At 40.5% G+C, this 21190-nt stretch overlaps 1 protein-coding gene across 4 annotated transcripts in view; it reads left to right on the forward strand.

Annotated features, from left to right (window-relative positions):
- Window positions 1-20709, forward strand: part of ECHDC1 (ethylmalonyl-CoA decarboxylase 1) — a 42483-nt gene extending 21774 nt beyond the window's left edge. For all 4 annotated transcript variants that reach the window (XM_040057886.2, XM_040057883.2, XM_040057884.2 and 1 more), the window contains one exon: window positions 18210-20709. In XM_040057886.2, coding sequence (XP_039913820.1) covers window positions 18210-18615 — 406 coding nt within the window. In that variant the 3' untranslated portion in view covers window positions 18616-20709. The remainder of the gene's footprint in view (window positions 1-18209) is intronic.
- Window positions 20710-21190: the final 481 nt, after the last annotated feature.

The following is a 21190-nucleotide window of genomic DNA, read 5'->3' on the forward strand; positions in this document are numbered from 1 at the left end:
CACTTGTAAGCAATCTTCCTTTGCTTTGAAAGTAGATGTGGCTGGATCTTTCTTTGTATCTGCTCAGCACACAGTGAGCTGATGGCCCAGCTGTGATGTGAGTCCAGGCTGTTACAAATGCCTGGGAAACAGCAGAGAGGCTCCGGTTTGACAGCTGCATTGCTGGCAGGAGAGTGCACCTGGGAGACTCAGCAGACCTTTCTCTATCTGTGAGCCTGTCGACAGAGAGTGTTTCTTGTTATCTCTAAATAGGCGTTTAGGGAATGGGAATATAATGAAATGGAAATCTTTTTGGCTTTCTAAAATATGTAGTCTCTACTTTCACTCCAGCTATTCTGTTTTGACATGCTGTGTAATTGTAGGCATTGTCAAGTAGCTCTTATTTGCATGAATTGAGCAGCTGCAATTCCTCTCATGCGCTGCCATAATTTTCATAATAACTACAGCTGTTGATCCATCTTCCATTACTTTCTACACGCCCATCCAGTGCAACTAAATAACAGCAATTCAGGAGCAGAAATGGGACTTAATTAATAACAGCAACAAGACAGAGAAACATACTCTTTGCTGTTATTGCTCTTGGATTTGAAAATTCTAATACTGGAGGACAAAAATTGGGGATTTTTTTAGGACTGTGAGTAGATATTAGTGGAATAGGTATTCTGTCCTCAGTCACTAGATGACAAAAGATGAACTTGAGACAGAAATCAGAGATTTGTTTTCTTCCTTGAATAAACTGTTTGAACATTTTATTTTTTAAAAACGAAAGGAGTTTGTTGTGGCTGCTTTTATGTCTAGATTTGCAAATACAGTTCTGTTTTTCACAGTCTCTATTTAAACTGCCAAACTGCTTGGTTTTCACCTGAAATATTTTCTTAGGTTTTTATCTCTGCTGCTTTGTACTACATTAACTATACTAATACAGTTTGAGCAACTCACTTGTACCAAAATGACCTAGGTACCTCCTCTGAAATGTGGTCTGGCAACATGATTCACATCTCTACTAAAGTTGAGGTGTGGACAAATCCAATTTTAAAATAGCTGAGGTGGTTTAAGATATTACTGATGCATTCTGCCTGTAGCGGTTCTTGTGGCTAATTGTCTCACTCTGGTTTAAGCTGGCTCATTTTAAATTGGATTGGGAGGGCTTGTGTGAACTTTGGCACATTTATTGCTGACATAAGGCCAACGATGAAAAGTGAAAGCATCTTAGGTCAGTCCACGTTTAATCTGGAGGAAGACGTCTTCTCAAAAGATTTTCTTCAGTCTTAGCTGTTTTATGTGTTGTTACAGTATGACTCTCCAGAAGAGCAGCATTCTTATAAAGATCATAAACATGTTACTAGCGGGGAAAAAAAATCCAACTGGTCCAGACAAGGGCAAGATAATTAATTTCCTTTCAGACTTTTTCTGATAGGAAAATTGGAAAGATAAAGCTTCTGACACTATAATTATTTATCTCAATTATTACTGCAAAACTGAGTAATGTAGAAGGGTGCAAGTATGAAACTTGCTCAGACAGCTGAGCATTTTAATAATATTTTCAATAAATATTTTTTTCAGTGTGCCACAGTTGAGTCTGTGAAGGTGGCTTGTGGTTTCTGCTGCCAAATGTGAATGTATTTTACACCTCTGCATGACACTGCAGCCATTTCAGTGAGGTGCAGAAGTGAATGTGATGTTGAGATGGAATTTTGCAAATAATTGAAGTACCTTCTTCAGGTTCCTTTATGCAGAAGTTTGAAGTGTGTGTTGTGTTTACACAGCGTGTGAAGGTAAGGAAGGCAGATTTGGCAGGATTGTTTGAGGACTTTGGACAGGAAAACAGGTATGGTAGTGGATTGTTGGGCAATTAGCTAACAGATATAGGGAAGAGACAGTTGGTAATGAATCCATTTGTGCAATTAGCAGATTACAATAATCTCTGAGTGCAGTCGCTGCAGTGCACTACCAACCAATAGCCAGAATAGCTGGTCTTTAATTCTGAGCTATCTTGTCTTCTACTTCATGTTGGTGCCTTTGAGAAATCTCGTTGGGGCAATGTCTGTGTAGGTCTTTTACACACATCTATGACTTTGAAAATTTGGTTCTACATCGCCTGGCAAATAGACTTCTGTTGTATCTGAGTGCTTCTGAGACAATCTCTTTCCCCTTACCTCCTTTTTCCTCTCTAATGCTTCTGCAGTCTAAGTAGAGGTGTGTCCCTGCCATGTCAATCAAATTTAAATGATGGTGTCTTGAGGCAGAGGATGAGAGTGCAGAGATGGAAAACTGCCATTTCTCATACCATTGATCTCAGAATGGGCTCGTAGGTAGAGGCAGAAATAATTTCCTTTTCTTCTTTAGAAAGTAAATTAATGAACTATAATTTCTTCAGCTGTAGTTGATGTTGCACAGTTAAATTGCCAAGGGCCAGTTTCATTACTGTTGTAAGTGCTGAGCTAACTATTAGCTTATGCTAATAATACTGCATTTATCAAATTGGCCTTCTTTCATTTTAGTGGTGTGTTACCTATATTTCTGTGAAATATTTAGTCATGCTTCGTGTTATATTTTAAGCTGTTAAACATGTTCCATGAAACCCTTAGTAAGAGGTACAATGAAATGAAATGTTATTAAATAGCTTTTGGGATGTGTGTTCCTGTGAAAATTTATGTTTATTTACTTTTACAAGTTGTATTTAGTGCATTAAATGCAATCCATAGGAAATCAAAGGAGCAGAAAATAATCCAATCTCTGCATGGATGTAGCTCCACTATGAACAATTTGTCAGTTGTTTCACCTTTCAAAAAGGAGAGATGGAGGAAGCTGTAAAGACTTTAGGATTCTACACTAAACTTGTACAGAAATAGATTTCAGAACATCAGAGCACAGCAGATGAACTTCTCTGGAAATCTTTCACTCTGTACAAGGATTTGGGCTTTTAATTTTATGAGGAGGAGCGTTTAGGTGCACAAGATGCAGATGTTTGAAATATGGGTGCCTCAGTACACAGTAGCATTTTTCATTGGGCAGAGCCTGATATGAGTGTAGCAGGATGGTGTTCACATATTCATGAGTTCTTGCAGAGTTCAGGCTCACAGAGCACTTTTCATTCATGTGACATATTCATGTCCACATCATCAGAGAAGAATCAGTAGCCAGATCTGAGAGTGGATTCTCTTTAGAAGCCTAAGAGATAAGGGACTAAAATGGGTATGTTTCAAACACTGGTGGCTGGATAGCCATGGAGCCAAACAAGGATTGTTGGCAATAACACACTGTGAAAAAGAACAGGTCAGATGAAGGTAGAGCAGCACTTTTCTGGGGGAGATGTCCTTGTTCTGGTACCTGGAGATAAGCACAACACAGTACAGGGCAAGTGCAGCAATGAGGTTGAGAAGCAGTCATGCGCTCTAGTGGGGAATTAAGACCATTAAAGACCCTTGAAGCCTCCAACCCATTTCCAGAAAGATCTAAAAGAAAGGACTGTGCATAATAACTAGTTTGCATAGCAAGTGAGAAGCTTACCTCCAGGACAGGGTAAACATATCTATAAAAAGGTACCCTCACAAAGCCTGGGGGTGTGTGCACCCCAGGACCTGGATGCTCCAGCTGGATCAATGTTGGAGCCAGAATCCGTGATCTCTCTTCTTATTCTCTTTCTTCCTTTCTTTCTCTCTCACGCTATTTAATTTATCTCTCTCCCTCTCTCCCCTTTTATCCTACCCCCTATCCAAAACCCACTGCTGTGTGTTCATACTGGGAGATCAGGAACTAGAATAACAATGTTCATGCCAAGTATGTAAATGAATAACAAAACTCTATAAGCTTTTTCAGACCCTCTGACTTTTGCCATTCCTTTTAACCATGGACGTCTATGAATCTTGGCTTCTCCCTTCTCCTTAAGCTTGGGACACCACAATTTCGCATGTTGAAGTGCTTGCTGTGTGACTTAGATCACTTTTTAAAATGATATAGAATTTTGGTCTCATATATCTATATATGTGTGTGTATGTGTGTGCGTGTACTTAAAATCTCCTGTAAATCAGTTGGCAGTTTTAGAATTCTAGTGCAGTCCTACATCACTTCACATTTTTAGAGCCCTGGGGGGGTTGTTACTACAAGTTTCTGGTTGATTTTAAGTCCTACATTGCCTGCCTTTAAGAGGGCTGTTCTTATTTTTGACAAGGTATATTTGACATCTGGTTAAGTAAGCACTGCTAGAAATGGGCTCAAGAGCTTGTGTTATTTGCCTTGTATTTATGAGCTGGTATTGGGGGTCTTTTACTAGTTTTCATTTGGGTTTGAATTTTGTGTTTTTACAGTCTTTATGGCAGAGGATTTTTAGCTGTAGTCTACAATTCAAATTTACCACTGATTTTAGTAGAAATTTAAATTTAGAAATTTAGTAGAAATTTAAATAATATCAACAAAGCATGAATTTGAGATGATGCTTTCTTTCTGAAGTTATCTTTTTGCAGGGCTTTACTTCATTCTAGGTTTTTTTTGTTTGGTTGGGGGTTTTTTGTTTGTTTGTTTGGTTTGGTTTTTTTGCCTTTGGGAGGCCCAAACCATCTTAACCTGGTTAAGTGAATTTTTTCCTGTCAACATGTGTCTATGTTTTAGACTACCTGTACCATGTAATCTTACATCCTTTCTGTTGAACAATCCTGTCCGCAGCTGATAAAATGTACTGCATGATAATAATAAACAGAAATAGTCCAGATAATGGAAAACTTAGCTAAGGCAGATTTTAGAGAATACAGACCCATTCTGATAGTTGCTGATATACTGAGCTGTTAATCCATCATAGAGAAGTATTTAGGTTTCAAAGAGAATTTGAGAAAAAGAGTACAAATGCACTGGAATTGTCCATTCTACTTACATCTGTGAGGTGACTAATTCCCAGTTTAAACTGATATTTGAGGTGTTTGAGTTTGATGCATCATTTCTGATCTCCACTATTTTATATATATATATATATAATTTGCTCCTCAGATTGGATAATATGAAGTATGAGAAGCATTTATATATTCCAGTGTGCCGATTTTGAGGTGAGGTTATACTTAGCTGTGGCTTTATGAGGATAGAGCTCCTGAACAGCTTCCTTTGGATATGGAAGGAGGGTGTCCCTGTTGCATATTCCCAGCTCACTTGTTACCACTGTTTTGCCAAGCACCAGTGAAGATACCTGTATGAGTCAATTATCTCACTAAAAAGCAACAGAAAGTCTGGGTCTGTTTTCACAGTTAACTAGAGTGACTTGTGAGGGAATATAATATTGACTAGAGCCAGTGTAAAGGAGGAGCTAAGTCTCTAGGACATGGCAAAGAACTGTAGGGGATGAGAATAAAATCTACTCCTTTTGTCTCTAGGGAAATGTTAAATACCCTCAGTTTCCCTTCAAGCCACAGCTTTCAGCTGCCTAACTTTGCACTGTGTCAGCCTCCAGAGAACGTCTTCCTGAGTCCCTCTTAGCTCTTTAGTTTTTGAGCCCTTTCGTGTGCTATTGAAGGACTATGAAAGGAACTCTTCCTCTCTTTATCACTCCAAGTAGCAATATAGTTAACATTGTAAATCTCTGAAGGATAATCATCCACATCAGGTCCACATCATTGAAATGACCAGATGTTGCTGAAATGACTCAATTTCCCTGGGTGTAAGCAGGCATTGTGTGGATCTCAACCTATTTTCACTGCAAACATTGCCTTCAAAATTGCACCTTCAGTCTTCCTCTTCGGCCCCAGGTTTTAGTTTTGTCTCTGAGCCAAAGCAACCCAAGGTCATAGTGAAAGTTTGGAGCCCCACAGGCTGGACCTTTGTGTTCCTCTTCCTTCCGCATTTATGCAAAATTGTGTGAAATAAGTCTGTAAACTGTGTGAATTTGTTAACCTTGGTGGCTTCAGCTTCCTACTTCCTGGATTTTGTAGTCAGTAAAAAATGAATTACTATGCTGTGACTCAGCAGTCTCAGTAAGACTAAATCAAATAGTAAATTCTTATGTTAAATAGATTCCTATTGTGCTTAAACAGTTGTGTGTATAGGAACTTCTGCTGTATCCGTGGTCTGTTACTAGGTGTTATCTTCCAGTCCTACTTCGTGTGCTGATGATTCATAAACAAAAAGGAAATCTATAGAATGAGGAAGCCCTAATAATTTAAATTAACATGGATTTGCATATGTGTGAAAGAGACAATGCTTGTAAATAAAAAGATAGCAGGGGAAATTTTATTTTTGGTAGAATTTGGATGCTAAATTATCTCATTTAGGCCTTTTTGAGATATCATTGTGCTCTTCCCTCCCTCCCAAAAAAATCTCTGAAGACAAGTATCATATCTGGAAAACCTAGGTCACAGTCACCATAATAATTGAAAAAAACCCCAGACAAATCAGACAGTCAATGTTTCCTTGTTTGAAATTTACATGGTATCCTGACAAAGTGGCAACATTCCATTAGAGTTAAATCACCAGTGATTTCAACTAAGTATGTGATCTCTCTTTGCTTTAGTCAGAAATTGTGTAGGAAGTGCAAATGCAGCATTGGTAGCGCCGCGTGCAGAGACAGCTGAATTTCAAAGCGTGTCTTGTTACCCTGTGTCTTGTGAAGGGTTGTTAGTGTGATATTACTTTGTATTTTAAGTTCTTTAGTGCTGTGAGTTGCAGAAACCTGATACATCAAATCCATCAAAAGTACACCTTGAATCTTGCATCTCTCCAGGCTGATGTCAAGAAATGCTGTTCCTTTCCAGTCAGCTTAATTCAGGCAACTGAAGTGGTTCTTGTGTTTTTGACATTTTAGATGCCAAGCTCAGCCACTGTTGGGAAACCCCTCCTCCCCTTTGTGTATCAGCAGTAGAGATGAGCAGAAAATTTTATTGAAATATTCCTGCCTTAAGAGACTCTTGAATTTGGTCTGGGAGAATGTTTTCTGTTTTCTGGTTTTTGTAAACATACATGATAAAAATAAAGATATGGGAAGCCAAAGTTATAAACATGGTTTGCATATGCTGCATGAAAGTGTGCACATAATTTAAAAAATACAGTATTTCCTCTTTGAAAGCAAGCTCCACTGTACTTCTTTTATTATTTTTTTTTTATTTTTTATTTCTAGAGGAATAGTGTAATTTAAATTTGACTAAAAATTTTATAATGGAACACCTTTGCCTGCAGGTGGTCTTTTTCATCAAAGAATCTGGTAAAGTAGTCAGTGGATCTTTCCTGACAAATTTTTGCTTTAGTCTAAAAGGCATGTCTGTTGTTGAAAATGTTTGCTTGAACAGAATTCAAATAGCTCTAATTTCTTTTTTGGGGGGGAAGGAAGGACTCATGTAACATTTCAGATTTCTAGCATGAGTAATTTTTCTGTGAGCATTATTTTGGCATTCACTCACTTGTGTGGAGGCTTTGGCAGCCTGTGAAGAATAGCTAAAACCTGCTTCATGGGCAAGGCCCAAGTGAAGTGCTATGACAAGATGAAAGCTGCTCTGAAAATGATTGTATGGTAACTGAGGTGCCTGGGACCCACTGACACCAGGGTAATTCAAATACGGTCATAAGTGGGAATTAGAAGAAGACAATATTAGTAAGGTATTGGTAGTTAGCAGGGCAGGAGAAATAGGGCGGTAGCCAATGGATTGCTGCTGTACATCTGCAGGTAGTAAGGAGGATCCAGCACTGCATCTTGAATGATGGGACATCAGTCCAGCTTCATGGCTTTGAGTGATTCATGCTGTTTTTAGAGTTTATGCTGCACACTTCAGGGGAATTAGAGCTGTAATATAGTGTAACTATCTGCTTTATTCTCTTGGTTCTGTGTGTTCTTGAATTGTGATCTGTGCCCTACATGTGTTCTATAAGCCTTTGTAAAACCATGGTGCTCCTCGCCAGCATTGGCACACGGGGTGTTAAACAGGTCCAAGGCAGCACCTGTGGATGGGGCAATCTTTATTGCTAACTATGTAATTGTAAAAAGTTTGTCTCTCCTACCTAGAAAAGACCTTTTAATTTACTTTTTCTGCTGTTTTCTGGAACTACTCAGCTCACTTGGATGCTTAGGCACAAGATGAGATGAGGGAGTGGTGTGTGGCTCACACAGCTTTTATGTCACGACACAGAATGAGAAGGGGCACCCGATGTGTGTGTGCAGCAAACACAGCTTGGCTGCATGAGCCCTCTGGCCAGCCCTATCCCCACCTCCACCAAGCCCTCCTGCATGGTGCTGCCCACCCCCAGCACTGTGTTAGGGGTGGAACCTGTGGGCATTGCGTGGGAGCCTGAGGAAGTATCATCCTGAAAAATGTGGCAGATTCACTTTGTGGTTAAATCAAATAATTTCTTTCCTGTCAATTTATTGAAAAATGCCTGGGAAGGGGAAAACAAAATAAAAAGGCTCATCTTCTTTTAATACTGCTCGCGGAGTTTTAATCAGTCATGCTTTTTTTGGGCCCTTATTTCTTGCCTTGTGATCTGCCGTCTAATTCAATTTTTCATTCCTGTTGCAGAAAATGTCTTTCTGCAATTTCCAATACCCGGCTTCATTTATCCCTTTTAGAAGAAGTGTAGCTTTTTATAGCATGCTTTTTTTCTCTGGCTTCTGTGAAGCCATGGGTGAGAAAGTGTCAAGCCTGAGGTAAAAAATTAGATTTAAACCCCCTAATCAAGGTCTGCTGTGTGAGCCTCCATCTGTACCTGACTTCTGGGAGATTCTGGTCCAGAATGAGATTGAAAGTCTGTGTGGAAGGCAGCCAGTGTGACAGCAGACATCACCTGCAGGAGACTTTGGTGGGGGGCCTTACCTGCCTTGTCTTGATTGAGACTGTGCTACTCTCCTTGCAGGGTATTAGCAGCAGTCTTTCCCTGTGTTTCTTTCCTTTTATTATCCCTTTCTCAAACTAACAATCTTTGTGGCCCTTTTTTAGCCCCTCTCCTTACATCAGGGAGGTGTTTAAGAAATAGACCCTGTTTCACTTCTCTGGTTGTTCTTACACAATCATGTCTAGACCTGTTTTAATCTGGGTCTTGCCAGAGGGCCTTCTTTTCTGTTTTACTGAGCTCCTTCATGCTGCTGATGGGCCTTTTCTTGATTTTTCTCAGTGCAGACTTTGCTACTGATGAGATGCTCTTTTTGGGGGGATATGCAGTTCTCTGTGTCTGCCTATTATAATTTAATTCTGGTTGTCCAAGGGATCTTTTTTCTAGTAACAGTGTTATTTTTCTGCTTCTTCCCTGGAATGGCTTTCTTTAGAATTAGTACTCTTGCAGCCTCTTTGAGCTGACTTTGTTGATTTTGGGAGCTCCTTTTACATTGAATATTCCAATATTTGGGCAATAAGTGGTGGTTATCCACACTGTAAATACCTGTTTATACCTAGGGACCACATTCCTCCTAAAATGGGTCATGTCCATTTAGCAATTTCTGCACTGGTGTCCCAGTGTTCCAGCTCTTCCTCTAACCCTTGTCACTTGCTGCATAATCCATTTTTTAGATTCAGGACTCCACTTTTCAGAATTTTAACATCAACCAGATGTCTTGGGCTTCTAGATGAAAGTATGACTTTGTCATTTGTTCTTGTGCATTTCATTTGATTCTGGATGATGTGAGAAAGCGTGATGGAGTCATGTTATAAATTGCTGTTTTAAAGCATCCTTTGGAGAATGCAATTCTCATTGTTTAGGTCCCTTTGCTCCCCGCTGGGAAGTGCACTCAGGTTTCCCAGACAACTCAGAAGAATGTTAACTCTTATTTAAGAAAATACTTCTTCATTAGGAGTCTGTTTACTTGATCTGATTTTTACTCTGATTCTTAGAGTTCCATAAAATGCATTGGAAAATCTGACTGGAGGACAGCAAAGGTAGAGGATAAAGGCAGTATGTGCTAAGGACACATGAGAGATTTTTCTGGGCTACTTTATGTAAAGTTTGATTCTTAGCTTTTGTGGCGAGTGGGGGGAAAATGAGTGCACTAAGAGTGTTACAAAATAATTCAGTAACTAAAAATAAAAGTCCATATAATCTCTGTAGAGCAATTTGAGAAAAGCCGTGAGAAAAGCTAGCTTTTGTGTTAGTGAAATTTCTTAGGATGGCATCAAGCCTACTCCTTTGACACTGCGATTTAGAGTGTGCCTAGAACACTCTGTGCTTGGGAGGCTTTTTTTGGGGTTTTTTTTTTGGTGTTTTTTTTTTGTTTGTTTTTTGTTTTTTTTTTTTTTTTTTGCTTCTTGGGTGTAATTTTTATTTATTTAAGCCTCAAATAAAAAAAGTATACTGTTTTAATTGGTGGAGTGCTTTTAAACCACTGAAAGGATTTGAGAGAGGTGATGGGTTTGTTAAAATAGTAGCTGGACCTACTTCTTTCCATTGCTTTCTTGTAGAAAAGGTTACGGATTAAAGCTGATAAACAGAAAAATTATTAATGTGCACAGTCTTCTTTTAGCCTATTGAAACTTGGAATTGCAGAGCATTTTTTAGCAACTGTATCTAAGATAAGCACAAGGCATGCAGTTCCCCTAGACTATCTTTAAACTATTTTGTCTTCATTTTTATGTTCTTTCGTAGTTACCATTTAGTCATCTGTCAAGTGAGTATCTGTGACAAAAGGATTTTCAAAAAGAGCAAACATTTGGGAGGATTCACTTTTATGATGTCATAGTGGTCTGCATAGACCATCACCACAAGCATGTAGCACAAATCCTTTTTTTAATTAGTTTTACAGTATTTTCACTTTGGAAGTCTCACTTCATGCTGTTGCAGGTCTGAAGTAGCAACTGCTGCAATATCTAATTGCCTTCTTATTTCTCTGCATAGGACAGAAACATGAGAACTCTCAGTGAGAAAGAAGATACGGGAGAGATGCAGAGGGAATTAATACTAGCAAGCAATGTTGGGAAAGCATGTAATAGTTATGGCTGGCCAATATTCACTGCATTGCTCCAGTTCAAAAATCTGCTAAATACAATTAGCAAGGAGTTACTGATTAAATGTTTTATCTGTGTCTTTTTGGTTCTTTAAAGCCTATCCAGTTAATCAAGTGAGATTGAAAGACAGGTGAAATTATGACTAACTCTTCTCAGGATGAATCCACTTGTCAATGTTTTTAGAGAACTAGGGTGGGGTTTTATGGTGATAGAGGGTGTAGTGAGATGACTTTCAGAAAAATCTGTAGCCATTTTGTGTAGATAATCCCCTTACAGAGTATCTAGGTACTTATTTGATGGTGTAGTGAGAAAGAGGCTGCTGAGATACTGCACTGGATAGGCAGAGAGGGATTAATTAGTCTCAGCTTGCTTTTTGGAGAAGACTGTCTTATTCTTAAGGGTCTAATTCTAAAAACATCTGTCATGAAAATTGAAGTAAGGACTGGAAGCTGCTAATCAGCAAGTTCGCTGACTGGCTAAATTATTTTAGTATAGTACTGCATATTTCTTCTGCAGAATGTTCTTCCCACAGTACCTTGCTGCTTCAAAATTCATTTTTACTGCAAAAATGACTGGTTCATACATTTGTTGTTTTAAGATGAGTTTCTGCAATAACTGTGGAAGGCTTGTGTATTGGAATATTGAACAAGGCCTACACAAGACATGTTGTCACTACCAGAACACAGTGTTGTCACGTAATTAACTTATTGGTGTTGAGGTTTCCACGTCAGGTCTCTGCAGGCACAGACTGCAGCCTTACCTTTAGTCATTTCGGGCTTTCTGTGGCTTTGTGAAAATATCAAGGCATTAGTTCATATTCAGGCTGTGTTTTCAAGGTTGTACTCAGGAATTACTTTTGTTGTTAAACATTCTGGAGACGGTAGGGATTAGTTTTGCAGCAATTGCCAAGGAGCATTCATATATAATACCTGAAGAATTTATATCTTATTGCTAAGGAAGTTCTGTAGTTTCTCACACATGCTTTAATATCTGTCTTTCCATGGTGGGGAGAACAAGTATAAGATACATTAAGTGGGAAAGTGCATGATATCTGGTATATCTTTCTGACTCTGAGATTCGGAATACAGATACTGGAGGTGGATTGAGCGCTAGGTACAAGTTAAACCTTGCAAATCCACATGCCATGCTAAAGAAAATGGTGAGAAGGCAGTGAGCTTGAAGGATTCCAAACCGTTTGATATGTGCTACGTGAAGTGTTCAAAGTAATGTGAAGTTCCACAGTGCTTGACTGCTTAAGAGATTATATTTGCCCAAACTTCAGGCTAATAGCATTTGCAGTCCCAATTAATTGCTCCTTATGGTCCAGCTTTCTGAGCTGTCACTTGCCTCTGGCAAGATCCCTTAGTATCCCTGCCTAAGCCAAGGAACTGAAGGTACAGAAATATCCAGGTGCATTTGCAGCAAAGGTGATGTTTCTCTCTTATGGAATTGCTTTCACATCCAACTATCCACTTCTGCCTTATCTGAACACTTATTGCATTTCAGCCATTCACTTTAAAGCTGCTTTTTTTCCCCTGTTTAAGAAGCTTAGAATGCAGCCTAGAAAAGATTACTTGATTTATGTGGTGCACTGAACCAACCTGAAATAAAGGACTTCTGTATAATCCAAAATCAAGGCTTTTGCCGTACAGATAAAAGAACAGGTAGTTTATTTCTTTCTCTGATGCTACAAATTCAACAATCACAACTCTCTTGCTTTGTTTTAATGTATTGTATCAGTTATTTGACTGAAAACATACCATCACTGCGTATGTTCAGCAGCAATTTGTGTTTAAGAGCAGCACTTTATTTTTGTTGGATTTTGTGTGCCTCAGCAAGAGAAGTGAGATCAGATTACAGATAGTATCTGTGTAACTCTGCTGCCTGAGTCCCATTCACTTACTTCAGGAACCTGCCATCAATACTGGGATCTGCTGTGTCTGTCTCTTGGTATGCTGAGGACAAGGGAGTGAGATTATGTGATGCAATTTGCTTGTGAAGTGGTGGGACAGGGATTGTATTTTTAGCATTGAGAAGCTGCCACTGGAAAACAGGGAAGAAGTGGACAATGGGCTGGCTTTCTTGCTCACTTAAGGTTCAGCATGCATGTGAGAGCTGCTGCTGTTGCAAATTGTCCTGGTAGCACTCACCAAGAAAAGTTACAAAATCCTAAACCAGTTATACATGAGCTTTTGTCCACTTGCCAGCAAGGTTATTAAATTTTCATGTCCACCTGGCAAAGGAAGTTCAATTTGCCTGATAAACACCATCTGCAGATAATGTCATACCTGACCTCTCAACAAACTCTTGAACTTGCACTCCCCAGCAGTGTGTATTTTTAAAAGCTCTTTTGGCCATGTGTCAGCATAACACTGCTGTTACTTAATTTAAAAAGAGTTAATTAAGCTGATGCCATATTGATGAGTGTATTAGAAAGGCATATGTGTCGGGCAAAGTGTATGACAGCATTGCAACTTTGTTCTTTTGTTCTTCGCTGGTTAAAACAAGTGTTTGACTCTTGATAACCTTCCTTCTGTTACCATCTTCATGGTAGCTTCTTTTTTTTCTTTAATAGCTCCCTTTTCCTGTGCCTGCAATAGTTGTGCATGTAGTTTGGTGGTGTTTTGGGTTTGTATGGCCAGGTTTTGGTAGCAGGGGGGCTACAGGGGTAACAGTAGGTACAACTTTTGTGAGAAGCTTCTGGGAGCTTCCCCCATGTTGGGTAGAGCCAATGCCAGCTGGCTCCAAGTTGGACATGCTGCTGGCCAAGGCTGAGCCAGTCAGGAATGTTAGTAATGCCTCTGTGATAGCATATCTGAAAAGGAGAGAAAAGTTGCTGCGCAGTTGTAATTCTGCCCAGAGAAGAGCAGGGCAAGAACATCTCAGAGTAACAGCCCTGCAGACACCAAGGTCAGTGGAGAAGGAGGAAAAAGAGGAGGGCAGGAGGAGTTTCAGGTGCTAGGACTGAGATTTCCCTGCAGACCATGGTGAGGCAGCTGTGCCCCTGGAGCCCCTGGAGGACTATGGGGATGCAAAGATCTAGCTGCAGCCCCGGGACATGACCCACACTGGAGCAGGTGGATGCCCAAGAGAGGGCTGTGACCCTGTGGGAGGCCCATGCTGGAGCAGCATCCTGCAGGGATCTGTACACCTGTGGAGAGAGGAGCTTATGCTGGAGCAGGTTTCCTGGTAGGACTTGTGGAACAGGCTTTTCTTGAAGGATGGCACCCTGTGGAAGAGTGAATCACACTGGAGAAGTTTGCAAAGAACTGTCTCTGTGTGAGTGGCCCCACACGGGAGCAGAGGAAGGACTCATCTCCCTGAGCAAAATATGTAGTTCTACATGAAGATGTGTTATTATTTCTGTAACTCTTGCTCTACAGCATGCTCAAATCATGGATGTCTTTTAATTGTACCCCAAGGCATTTGACTCTTGTCTTTGGAGAAGTTTCCACTTTGTGTTGGTTCAATCACCTCGCAGATAGTGTTACTGAAATTTGTAGAGGGTAGTGGATTTGGGGAGGGAACTTACTGTGACCCAAAGACGTAAGCTCTGATTATTATTTATATTAATATTGGTGGTTTGAGAGCAGGATGCCAAAGTTTTTGTGGGGAAGGTAAAAGTAATCTCCTGCAGTTCTGGCTGCCGTGTGGGTACAGCCATAGCTGGGAACCAGGTGCTGCAGCACTGCGTGATGCTGGCTGCCTCCCTCCATGGTGTGCCAGTCTCACGCCAGCTAAAAGGGGAGGATCGGAAATCAGGAGCTGTGTCCTTATGTGACACTGGGAGTCAAACAGGGAACAGGAACAAAATTCAGGTTGATGACAACACATACAGTGTTTTAAGTGTCTTTTTTTCCCTATAATGGCTTTCAAAATCACAGTTGTAGGAGCTTTTAAAAAGCATAAAATAGAGGGTTGTATCTGTCCCTCCCTAGTTAACTTGATCAGTACCTTTGCCTTGTCAAAATGCTGAATATAACTCAAACTCTGAAGTCCAGGAAATTATGAGGTAAAGGCCAGCACAAATCTTAACATAATCTTAGTTCTGCCAAGGAACTGATTATACCCACTGGAACAGCTCAGTAACATTAGTATTTATAATAAGCAGGTGTAAAAAAATTGAGAAAGTATACTTTTGTTTGCATTTTCGGCTTTTATTGTATATGCTCTGGCTTCAGGTAGCTGGGAAATAATTTAGCAAAGGAAAGCATAGCTGTTATCTCACAGCAAGTGCTGCCTTAGGGGAGCAAGGGTGGGTTTTGTTAGGCTGCAGTGTTAATAACAAACAAGGTTTCTTCTCACGTGCATTTCCAGTGATGCGATGTGACAGTCAGTTGTTTGTGGGTGCAATGAGATGTCACAAAATGGAAGAATCCTCAGATCAGAGGGGGAGGATTTGTAACATTTAGTGCAGCTGAGAACATTTTAAAATGTACAGCAGGAACATTTGCTGTAGCTCGTTTGCTTTAGATGACTAACACAAAATTGGATGTGGCCCATGGTGACTGTGCTTTCTTCCTAGGGGGGTTGTGGTGTTCATAACATGGAAATAAAAGGTTCTCAAAGAAGGTTTCAGCTGCACTTTGGGGCTTATATTACCTTCTTATTTCCAGTTTAAATTTTGAGGATTTTGCTACCCTTCACATTTCTGCTTACTATGAGGTCTTCTATCACTTTGTACATTAATTACATTGAATAAATATTTTTTCTGTGCTGTCATGCAACAGATTTTCTTTATTAGGGCAGGGAAAGCGTATGTGTAGGAGTTTAGCAATATGACCTTCCACTGTGATACAGGGGAGCCAGATTTTAATTCCTTACCATGAAAGACAGGAGCAGGCATACTTTTGAAATCAGGGTTAATTTTGTATTCTTCTACTACTCTGTTTCAGGCAGGGCCAATACTAGATGAATAAGGTATAAACAGCTCAGCAATAGTACTTTGGTCTTTCCAGCTTTTTCCTGTCTGCCTCTTTATGTTAAGTAATGCTTGATGTGCTTTTCTTACATAAATTCTTTTAATGGGAGATCAGATCTGTCATGTCTCAGAAGGTAGACTCAAATCTCTCTTACAATAAAAGGGAAATAAGTATGCGAGGCTGCAGCTGGTGGTGTTCAGAGGCTGATCCCAGGCTGGCTTGCCAGCTGCTTCTGCCTCTTCAGACATGAGCTCAGGTCTCCATTGCTTCCTGGGGCATGGAGACTACAAGTGAGTGATAAATCTGACAGGGAGTATGTGGGTGTTTTCTGTAAGAAATGGTGTGACTTCAGGAGTTGAAAAGTCAGAAAAACCAAAGATACCTTTCTTAAGCCTGAAGGCAGTCCAATACTACAGTTACACCTTCCACTGGTGACCACTTATGTCAGTATCTTCTGTGGAGCTTGTTCAAAGGAGCATTGTGGGAAGAGGTGAGTCCCAGTGAAGTTCTGGAAGCTGCAGCCTCACAGTCTCTCTGTGAGTTAAACTGTCAGTGGTTTACTTTTCTTTCATTGTGTTTGGTTCCTCTGAGAGGAGTGGACACTCTGCAGGGAAACAGAGCCCTTGTCACATACTAAACATTGTCTGAAACAATCTCAGATGCAATATTCGAGTGCAACATGGCCTCCCTGACCTGTGGTGGCTGTCATGTGAGACTGCCTACAGGTTGTCTAGCATCAGATGCCCAGCTGCCTAAGTCGCTTTCTTTTCTAGTGCCGCAGTCGACACAGGTAGAATTAAACCCTTAATAATGTTTTCATTATTGCTTTTCCAGTGAGACACTGGATGTGAGCAAATTGCAGAGTAAGCTGAGCCAGTAAAGGAGTTCTAGAATTTTGCAGAATCATTCTTTTGAGAGAAGAGACCTGAGTTCCCTGGGATTTGCTGGGTCTGGGAAGCACTTGATAATGTTAGCTTAAAGCCTTTCCTCCCCTGCAATACTCTGCTTTCTTCCTTTTGTCACACAACCTTCCCCTGCTATCTCTACAAAAAGGCTTTCATGCAATCTGGCCCGTCAGCTGTTGCTTTTGTGCATTGTGCTGGATCTGGGATAAAGCGTAAGCTCTTCAATTCTGATGCTGTGCAGTGTGGTATGAATGCTGATGATACTCTGGTTAAGAATAAGGCAACCAAGCAAACTTACAATTAACAGTAACTAATCAGATGTGAGAACAGTCAGTTCCTAGAAGTAGTTGTGTTTGTAAAGATTTTTGTTTTATTTCTGCTTTCAAAGCTGCTCATCTCGGTATTTTCACTATGGAAAACTGCATGGCTAGGAAACAGACTTGTGTATAGACCTCAGTACTAGAAGATTTGTCTTCAAAAATCCAATTAGTGCTTGAAGTAGATGCTGATCTACTTCACAAGTATAATTCCCATCTTTTGCCTTACAATCTGCAGCAAGCAACCATGCTGCTGAACATCACTTTGAGAAAGAGCAAGTACTGGTCTGTTTCTGTACATCTTTTCTATGTGTTTCTATTTCTAGAGGTTTTTTCCACTCACCTAACGTGCGTCAGTGTGACCACTGTGTGAAGACAGGACAATCTGCTGCAGGAGAGCTCCTCCAGGGAGATAGCTTAATGAGCCCCTAGGATGAGTTCTTAGGTACAGGAGGTGAGAAGCTGTAGAAAAGAAGCATAGAAAAGAAAGATGTAACATCTTTGGAAAGAGGAATGTTACTTGTCTTGTAGAGGGGAGCAATTCTATTCCACATTGCAAGCATAAATAGCAAGCAGTTCTATTGTGCATTGTGAGCCATAAGTTGAGCATCCATCCTGATTTCCCTCTCTCTAATGAGGAATTAGAAATCAAACTCACGTGGATCTCTAAAATACAGAACAAAAAAGCCCCACCTGTGCTATAATCACCACAGTCCTGACAGAACCTCCCCAGTTCAGATCAGTACTAAGACCACATCCATCCTCTTGAGAAATTTTTTGTGCATTAGTTTGCTTGGGTTTTACCTAATACCCTCTTGGTTTGGGCGTGAGTTAGCAGGGCAGTGCCTGCTAACTGTGAATAAACGTAACATGTCCTCTGTCTGCAGTTCTGTTTTCAACACTTTTTAGAACTGACTAGAGGTATCAGTATGGGCACTAAGAATCTTTACTTGTAGCAACGTATCTATGTAATTTTGAGAAGGGCCAAAAGCTGCAGTTATGGCACCACGTGATGTAAAAATTAAGATACTCCAGCTCTGGCTGTAATGAGCAGTTATCAAGTTGTATCAACGTTTGGAAGCAGAGGGGAGGAGAAAGAAAATTAAGGGCCATCGAGCTGAAAACAAAAGTCAGCGAATGGCTTGACCTCTGTGTGTTTTTCATTGACAGGTTGATGACGCCTGGAAGTGAAATTCGGTTCGTCCACAAGCACATGGGCCTGGTGCCAGGCTGGGGAGGAGCTGCGCGGCTGGTGCGGATCGTGGGCAGCGGGGCAGCGCTGCAGCTGCTGTGCGGGGCTGCGCGGGTGGACCCTGAGAGAGCCCTGAGCCTGGGGCTCGCCGAGGACACGCTGCCGTCCTCGGACGGAACCACAGCGATAGGAGAGGCCCGGGCCTGGCTGAGCCGGTACACAGAGGGTCCGGCCGCTGTCATTCGGGCTTTGAAAAAGGTGGTGACAGCAGGAAGAGAGCTCCCGCTGGAAGCTGCCCTGCGGACAGAGAAGGACATTTTTGGAACTGTATGGGGAGGGCCTGCCAATTTGCAGGCATTGCTTAGAAGACCAAAACATAAATGATGGTTTATGCATAAGAAATGGGATTGACCTTCTTTGCAAACAAAGCTTTCAGTAAAGCAGCCATTAAATTGAATCGTTTAATGATTCGTCCATTTAAAGTGGCGTTAGCATTCCTGCCATTTAGGTCAGGCAGGCATATTTGGTGTGCAACCACAGAGAAATCCTGGGCAGATTCTCTACTGTCCTAATCACCCACTGAATAGAGATTAGTGAAATTAGTATGTAAAGGTAAATACTGTGCTGAAAATAGAACTATAATTCATTTGGAATGAGGATGAAGATTATGTTATTTGGTGTTTTGTTTGGGTATTTTTTTTGATTAGTATGGAAATTAATTACTTGAAAGTTACGAGGTTTATTCATTTGTGGAACAGGTGCATCTAAAGCTGCAAAATATGAGTTTCCCAAGATGAGACCCGTGTCTTTAAACAGCTTGGAAGAGATGATTACTAGTGGGAGGATAGCTTTTATTTTTTCATTCTAGTTAGTTCTTTGTGTAATTGCTGAGAAAGTATCCTTCAATTTTAATGGTGCTTTTACAGGAGAAGCTTTGAGTTAGTGAGACGTTTCTAGCACTCGTTCACTATCACCGATTCAAGTTTTTAAATATATTTTGTTATCTTCTCACTGTCAAGGAATCAACTACCCACACAAGCATCTACATATTCCCATCTCCTGTACCTGTGCAAAGCTGCTGGCCTGGTTCTTTACACAGAATCTAGTTGAAATCTTGGAAGGCCATGATGTATCATGCACTGAAATGGCTTGTCCTTGGGTGTCTGGGTGATGTGAGTACTTCAGCATTATGGTAAGAGGTGAGTGGATATGTCTGTCTTTCTTCGATGCGTTTTTACTGGTAGGGTTTATTTGGGCTGACTAGAAGGTTTAGAACTCAGTCTTTACTTCATGTGAGTTACTGCAAGTAATTGGATAACTCAGTGGGGAAAGTTTTCCCTTTAGAAATTAGAAACTGACACAGAGTGCTTGCTTTAAAAATAAACATCTGTGAGAGCAAAACCATACAGACGTATCTATGACTGAGAGTTTCCTGTACTGTTGGTTAGGATGCACTTGTCTCTAATTCCAGCAGGGTCTGAGATCTGAGCCAAGGACCTGAGTACTCTGTGGGGGAATGTAAAGAAGGAAGCTCTGGGCTTTGTGCCACTGATGTGCATTCTTGCTCTGACCAGGCATAATGAGCTTGAGATCATGGAACAGGCTCCCTTAAGAAAAGAAGGCAGTATCTTGGATGGAAATCTGTGTTATGATTTCTACAGTGTGGCAGGAGCCCCAAGTTTCAGACATTGAAGTAACTACATATGTTTGAGGACTTGGGGACAAATCAGTGTTGGGAATTAGGCTTGGATTGCCTGTTAAGATTCTGCAGGCTTTGAGCTGATTCTGTGATTTGCTGGGGATGTTTTACTGTATGGTTTTCACAACCATGAATATAGCCTGAAGCAACCAAGGGAAATGTTGAGGAAAGGGATGTGTTTTGAGTTGGCATCTCAGAGAAGATAAGGAACTTATGTCCACCCTGTTGGTCCTGCACCTTTGCCTTAATATATGAAGCACTAATGGAAGAAAGATTTCAAATCTTGCTTCCCCAAAAACACAGTTTAATTTTTCCTTTCAGGTTTGAGACAGGAATGAGAACATGAGGAAGAGAGTAGTGTTTTGGTTTGTGCCTTTCTCCCCCCAGCTCCTTTTTATCCAGTAGCCCAGTTGTTACTCCTGTGTAGCTGGATTCTTTCCCATGCCCTAGAGAGCTTCAAACCCGTTACTTCACAAGTGTGAATGCTTTAGTATAATCAGGCAGCACTTGACTAGTAGTGAAGCTCTTCTGCTTTTCATGAAGTTTCTCAAGACTCATAAGGGATTCCAGACTGCAGCATCACTGGACCTTCAAGGCACACTCCAGTCGATACTCATCCAGCTTTTTTTGAAGCAATAGCACATAATGTTGTTGTGAGTCAAAAAAAAATTGTTTTAAAGGGCAACTGGTAATGTCTTTGCTTTTAGCAAGAATGACTGTGCCATTACTAATACTGTGATTGTTTTTAAAATTGCTGTGAAAATTACACAGAACCTGAGCAAGACCCTTTAATCTTTTTTCTTTGGTGTATTAGGCTCCTAAGTGTATTCTGTGTACTGGGTTATAGAAGTTTGAGAGGGAAGAAATTGTAGAACAAAGGCATAATCTGGTTTCTTCCACATTTTGAACCAGATCTGTGCTGGCAGTTAGCGAACGGTAAATACACCTCTGGGGGACCTCTTTTCATTTTGATTTATAGACAATGAGCTTAATTCTCATTTCAGCAAATATATTTCCCCAGCCACCCTCTCTGATTTCTATCAAAGGCCAATGTTTGCTTTTAAGAAAACAAGACAAATAACTAACTAGTACACACCAAGACACATTCAGAACAGTTTCAGAGAGGGTTGTGGAAACCCATTTTGTTGGTATCATAAATATACCAAGCAAAAGTACAGGACATTCTGAAGATCATTACAGGTTTTGATCAAGGTTTTTGTGAATAGTCTAATACCACATTCTCTGGTTTATTTTCTTCTA

This window comes from Hirundo rustica, chromosome 3, assembly GCF_015227805.2.
Source record: "Hirundo rustica isolate bHirRus1 chromosome 3, bHirRus1.pri.v3, whole genome shotgun sequence".
Lineage (NCBI taxonomy): Eukaryota > Metazoa > Chordata > Aves > Passeriformes > Hirundinidae > Hirundo > Hirundo rustica.